The sequence below is a fragment of the Lygodium microphyllum genome, chromosome 4 (genome assembly GCF_053477565.2).
Source record: "Lygodium microphyllum isolate KBCC chromosome 4, Lygodium_microphyllum_v1.1.10, whole genome shotgun sequence".
Lineage (NCBI taxonomy): Eukaryota > Viridiplantae > Streptophyta > Polypodiopsida > Schizaeales > Lygodiaceae > Lygodium > Lygodium microphyllum.
In genome coordinates, this window is record NC_141138.1 from 106472918 (window position 1) to 106479974 (window position 7057).

General features: G+C 39.8%; 1 protein-coding gene across 1 annotated transcript; it reads right to left on the minus strand.

Annotated features, from left to right (window-relative positions):
• Window positions 1–5623: 5623 nt before the first annotated feature.
• LOC148037441 (uncharacterized) lies at window positions 5624–6807 on the minus strand. Its single transcript, XM_087676379.1, has one exon. It carries the CDS (start codon window positions 6379–6381, stop codon window positions 5842–5844), a length of 540 nt encoding a protein of 179 aa, XP_087532505.1. The 5' UTR covers window positions 6382–6807; the 3' UTR covers window positions 5624–5841.
• Between the last annotated feature and the right edge of the window lie 250 nt (window positions 6808–7057).

Genomic DNA, 7057 nt, shown 5'->3' on the forward strand with positions numbered 1-7057 from the left:
AGATGTTTAACTTTTTGATTGGCTATACCTTCATTAAGTACTTGAGCATGGAGTAAGAGATGGAAGAGTTTGTTACTCGTTGAAAATTCATGTGCACTCCCTAGAGGGAACAATAGGGTTGGGTGCTATGGCATAACATTTCGGTGCTCATCTCCATGCCAGTATTAGATGTATTGTTGTGAGTTTCATGGTCAATTGTTGGTTTCACATCGTCATGTGAGGCATGTAAAAATTTGTATTTGCATTTACCGTGTCCATTATTTTTGCCTATGTAGTAAGCATGACCACACCTATGAGTTTGCTTTGCCATGATGAGGGTTATTAGTTTTCTTGTCGAACTGCATCGATCATCGTTGGATGGAATGTACACGCATATCTCATTTATTGTAATTACAATGTTTGCCTCATGTAATGATAGGATCACATGTACATGTAAGAAGCCCAAATGTTGGATCTCATACCTAATGGCATGGTGCTGGACGTGTCTAATGCAAGTAGCTTTGCCAATAATGTACCGATTGAAGAGAAGGTGGAACCTAGTATGGAATAGGATGGCACACTTGACGGGGCAGCCTTTCTATGAGAATTTAGGATTGGACTCCTTTGCAATACATTCCAAATTGTTGATCTTGGCACACCTTGTATTGGTGACCTCATCTGCAATGAATGCAAGGAATAAATGAGGCATGCCCCATACATTGACCATTGTGATAAGGTCCTTCAAGTAACATCGATGCCAAGATGGGGAGCTCGGTATTGAAGCATAAACATAGTAGACGGAGGATGTGCTTGACAACCTCCTCATTGGAATTGTTCTTTTTTGCATGCCTATAGTTGTTGATGTCCCTTTGTAGGCAAGTTATGCTTGTGCTATTCACGATCAAGACAACCTATTTCAGCTAGTATAGAATCGAGATGTAAGGCTTATGTAAGGTGTACACATAGAATAGGGTTGATGCCTCCTTCTTGATGTATTCACTAAAATAAATGTTGCCATCATAGGCACCATAGCCAAGTGGGAATAGGAACAAAAACACTACATTTTTCAAGGTGATATCTAGGCAGGGCGAGCTTCTTGCAGGCAAGCCGTTTGTCCTAAATGTTGTTGTTCTTTCTACGAAACGGTTATTATTTTGTAATATGATACATGTGAATCATGTTGATCAACTCTTTGGAATACCCATCGTCAGCTTGGCTTGACTATATTATCGAGTAAATTGTAACCTCTTTTATTCTTGTGTTCTACTTGGAGCAGTGGGTCAATGAGAGAGCTTTCATGATGGAGCTCTAGAATCCTTTCGATACTTCTAGATTAGTGGATTATGTAGCATGTTGAAAGTGAACACATCCGTAATATCAGATGTAGTCAAGTGAATTCTAGTAGATGGCTACAAAAGCAATGTATCATTTCAAGAGACTAGAGGGTTGTCAAGAATTCAATGGTCCAAGGTTTCGTTAGCAATCGCTATTGTCGTTGTGGAGACCAAGATGGATGTATCAATTATGCTCAAGAGTTGAAGCTGTAATGGCTTTGCATTGAGAACTCGTTTTGTATAGTTTGGTAACAATGAGATCACGTATTTGTTTATAAGACACGGTTGATATTTCATTATCATCGTGTTGACTCCGTATTGTTGGCATAGGTGGATGAGAATAGTGCTTGACAAAGCTGTTGTTACGTGTATTTTTTCTGTAGACGCATCATTCTTTTGCAAGATGATAGCATGATGTTGCATTGCGACTATACCATATAGGATGCGTACATTGTTAGAGTTCCAATGATGCTTTCACATTCTGGTGCCCAAGATGATTCAAATTTGTCTATATCATACCAACTTGCAACAAAGGTTTTAATTATGTTTTTCTATAAGTCATAGTTTTTCTTCTTTTAGAAGTCCTAAAGGATACCCTTTGACTTTGTTTTTGCATAGCGTCTTGATGTTGATGAGAATAATACAATTTTATCATTCAACTACACTACACTTTTCATGAAACAATAAGCTATATATCGTAATTGCATATTTTTTTAAAAAATAAAGAAGCTAGTTTATCTCTTTTATGTGCAAGAATGATGCTTTTAAAATTTATTGCTTAATAGTAATTCAAATAAATAAATAAATAAATAATATTAAAATAAATAAATATTAACATTAATTTAATAAATAAATAAATAAATAAAAGCTACATAACATGTGTCAAAAAGTTAGCACATGTCTCTTCGTATTTAAATAATTACGAGGGAAGGTGTCATTCTCTCGTCCACTCAAAGTATGCCAATTTTTCAAAAGAAATACGGTTTTGTTTTTTTAGTATGTTTAAAATATCGTTATGCTTTTGTTTTTCCATATGTTCAAAAGATTATTTTATTTTCCTTTCGTTTCACTACTACTTAACTATTAATTACTATAAATACTATTAATACTCCATAAGTCTAACTAATTAACTAATGATACTACAAATAAATACTACTAATAAGTCTAACTAACTAATACTATTAATAATCTAATACTAATACTACTAATAAGACTAACTAATTAACTAACTATTTAAACATAAAATAATAAATATAATAAATATTTTACACTTTAACTAATTTGATAATCTAACACATAATAAATTAATAAGCGTAAACTAGTCGATGCAATGATACCAATCACAACTAATCATTGTGCCATGACAACACGATCAATGTGTCATAACAATACAACTAATCTATGTCATAATTAATTGATCATTAATCAAGATGTATTAAGCAACAATATGAGAAGAACAACGTATCGAGCGTAAGCATGAGAAGGGAAAGTCACAACATACATATGTCTCTTGCTTGCATGTCAATGTCTCGATCGTCGAGTCTCTTTCTTGCATCTCTTGCTTGCAGATCAATGTGTCGATCGTCTCTCTCTCTCTCTCTCTCTCTCTCTCTCTCTTATTTACTTTATTATGTTTTCACCATTTTGTAAAAAAACTAAAAGCTAAAAGCTAAAAAAATAGTAATGAGAAATTAAACGCTACAATTAAGATTGAAAAGATCCCAAAAATTAGAAAAAATGATAATGATAAAAAAAATAAGTAAAAAAGCTAAAAGCTGAAAGCTAAAGAGTTTCCATGGTTCCTTCGATCCACTACAACAAATTGCTAGCATGCCAATGTGAAAGGGCTGCACTCTTGGATGGCATTGAGAAGACACTTGGCCAGTCTTCCCAACTCCCATATTGAGGCCGTGATTGATGATAGTAGTCCTTATGCCATGCAAATCCTCTTTTCCACCACCTACTATTAAGCTCTCATAAGAACCAAGAGGCAAGAGAGACGAGGCCTTGACCTTGTGTGTGCATGGTTACCAACATCTTCCTCTTCTTCTTGTGAGCTAGGATGTGCAAAATGTGGCTATGAAAATGGGTCCTTTCTCACGCTCTCTTGCTACTGTTTGCCTACACTATGCTTAAAGAACATTCTCTCTCTCTCTCTCTCTCTCTCTCTCTCTCTCTCTCTCTCTCTCTCTCTCTCTCTGACCTTGCCCTACCAACTAAACTTTTTATTTTCTTTGCCTCTAGCAACCCTTGAGCCCCTCGCTAGCTCCCAAGCTCTCCACTAGCTTCACCTTGCTTTGCCTCAACTCTTCTTTTACAAGCCCTTCACTCCACCTCAACTTGTCCAAGTCATTAGCCTGTCGCTTTGCCTCTACCTACACAAGTCTTTAATTTGTCCAACTTTGCTTGGTGGTGGTGCTAAAGTGCTAAACCTAGTGGTGGCTTCAATGTAGTGATGATCAAGTCTTCACTATGGCAGCTCTATAATGGCATGCCAGCTATCAAAGTCAACGCTAAGGGTGTGCTTTGCTAGGACTTGGTGTGTTTAGTGTTAGCTATATATAGTCTGTCTATATATAACGCCCCAGGTCCCCTCTATATATTCCTATCATGTGTGCTCAGTTGACACACTTCTAGGGTTCCACTTCCGGTGCCTCATATCTCTCTTCTCTCCTCTCTTCCTTTCGTCTCTCGTCTTCCTCGCAGTTTCCAACATTTAGGACATTAGCCTTCACAATCAATAATTGTGATTCCTTATAGTCAAGTAATTGCTTGTGATTCCTTAAGGTTGCTATTCTATCATCACTTACAAACTATAGCTTATGAACTAACTATTGCATTAGAGGAAAAAGTGAAATATAGTCTGCATTTGTTCCGTCGTTCTTGTTGATTAGAAAAAATGAGAAACAAGATAGGAACATACGAAGAGAAGAAGAAAAGGATACCATGGAGATGGAGAGGGAAGGATGAAGCAGAAAACACAGAGAAATGTGAATAGTAAGGACCAAACCGTAGAGCAAGTAAAAACAAGGTCTAAAAGGATCACTCAAGGCTGTTTACAGGCCATGTGAAGCAAAAGATAGCCTATCAGCAGGCAACTAAAAGCAGAAACTAAATTAGAAATGATCTTAGTAAGCCGATATCCTGGGCAGAATACTTGCCGAGAGGATTAGATACAGGAACCACCATCACTTGTATCACCATACACACATCCACACAATCCAACTGTGCATCTTGCGACATCCTTTACATAACATTTAGCTTTATAATAGCTTCTATCTGTAATTGATACTATACCCAGCCAGAAATGGTTTTAATCATACAGACATTATTCAAACAGCTCCTTGACCAGGCCCAACCTGCATAACTGGCTAATGCCACCGCAAACTAGTGATCTGATATTCAAGCACCTAGAAGGATAAGAGTCACAGAAAACTTGAGAAAAGAAATGCACACAATCAAGCAGCAGTTCTGACACCATAAGGAAACTACAAACTTGTTCTAAATAGACAATGCAGCTCTACAGATACACTGGACAGAGAATGGGGAAAAACACTGGACCCGTAGCCATGTTCATAGTGGCAACTTCAAAGACAACAATGAAGACATGGGATACAAACGTGAAAAACTTTGGGTAACATCATGGGGTTTTACGTCCATTCAACTAGTGGAGTACCAATCAAAACAGCAAAAGTGAACATTCTAAGCATACTGCAGATGTTTTGTGCAAGATCATAGCCTCTTTCATCAGAAGCAACCAGGCATGAATTATACCAGTAAAAATCATTTTTTTCAGGTGAAAATCAAAAGAAGGATGCTGTGCAAAGCAGATTCAAAATGCACATGCAAAGCCCTACGTATAAACTCATGGGGGTGTGGAAAATTTTCAATTCAAAGTGCATGCACAACATGTAGCTGCTTTATCGCACTCGTGCACAAATGGCTTCCCTGTAAGTGTACTGCAGTCTCTTTGTGCAGACAATAGCCTCTTCCATTAAAAGCAACCCTGCCCGCACCAAACTAGTAAAAAGCATTCATTTATGATACTTTCAAAAGAACAGGATGACGTGCAGAGCAGATTCAAGCTGCACATGTTAAGACCTGTGTGTGAACTTATGGGGTGTTGCCAAAAGTAATTTTTATTTCCTGTACTTTGTGCCTGCTTGGACATATCTGCCACCACCTTCTAGCAGAGCTGCAGAAAAGGATTTCAATCCCAGCTTCTAACTGCCTCTGGATCTTCGAGACATCAGACTAAAATGACTAAGAAGGCCAAATACGCCCGCACAAATTTTTTATTTACATCTATAGAATACCGTAAAGAAACAACATGATTCACAATTGCAAAGCCACCATTGCTCTGCTTCTGTATAACAATGTTGCACTAGGACAGTTATGACCACCACTGTATTCATGATGGTTCAAATGTGCACTAAGATGCATGCAAAACCATAACAATGTGATGATTAGTTACAGATGGGGAAACACATAGTCATAAATAACGTGGTTGCTGCAGTACCATTCAACCCTAACTGGAAGATCGAGAAGCCTTTCCTCGATTCACATCACAGATAGGACTCTCGTCGAAGTTTGAGGCTGGATAATTGACATTCAGCATACCGACCTCGAAAATGAGCTCCCCACTGCTAGCCCTAATGCCTGTGATGGTCCACCACTTGTAGAAGGCCTTGACAGACACTCCCTTCAGGTCCTTGATGTATCCATATGACAGAACTCCGGAAATGCCAGGCGCATATGCAACAGGGTACTGCTCACCTGGGATGAGGAAGCGGCACTCGCTGTCAAGTGAGACCTTGAAGAAGCCACTGTCAGAATCGAGTTCATATGTGACCACAGTGTCCGGGAGAAGGCCAATAGGGAAACCGTGACCAGTAAGCTCTCCATGAGCACCACCGCCGGAAGAATTCTGAAGGACATCGCCTACCCTAGGTATGATGATCTGATGGGCATCAACCGAGGAGGATAAGTGGAGGAGCAGGAGACACCCCGACACGGCGAGCAATGGTGAGGCGGATCGAGGGAGGCCAGGCGACAGGCACAGGGCCATGGCTAGGGATGGGGCGGAATGGGCTGTCTCGTGTTTTCTCTCGCTGTCTTGCTGTGCGGGAGAGGCGGGTGGAAACAGGAAACAGGTGTGGCAGGGTGGGTGCCTTGCCCTTCTCCTGCTGCTGCTGCTGCTCCTCCTCCTCCTTCCTCTTCTTCTTCTTGTGCTGGTGCTGGTTCTTCTTCTTCTTCTTTCTTTTCTTTCCAAATTCCTCTCTTTCTATCTTTCTTCTGATCTTCGACCGGCCGATACAGATTCAGATCATCGCAGGAGAATGATTGCAGGAGTAAACCAATGTATGCGTCCTGTCGTCTGCTTCTGTCTTCCTTATTTTACCACACGCAATTTGCAAATGAGAGACGGAAGGGTGGTGTTGACCCAGCAATTCAGTCCCGGTCACATCCACACCATCGTCCATCTAACACAAATGGCTTAGCCGGGGACCTTCAAACCTTGTAAAGTTTGTAATTAGAGACAGGTTAGTGAACCTAGGCGTGGTCCCACGAGTCAAATCATTGCTCTTGAGGCTTCGCTGCTCGGACTTTGTCCCCATAGATATCGAGACTTGGCACGGGCTTGGGCTGCCAATTCACTCTAAAAGTGGAGTCACAGTGACTTGGGCAACTTACCACATGCGCATATCCACAGAACTGGCTAAGGTCCTCGATGTATCCATATG

Coding starts and splice junctions, on each gene's coding strand:
- LOC148037441 (XM_087676379.1), bottom strand. CDS start 6,381: ATGGCCCTGTGCCTGTCGCCTGGCCTCCCTCGATCCGCCTCACCATTG.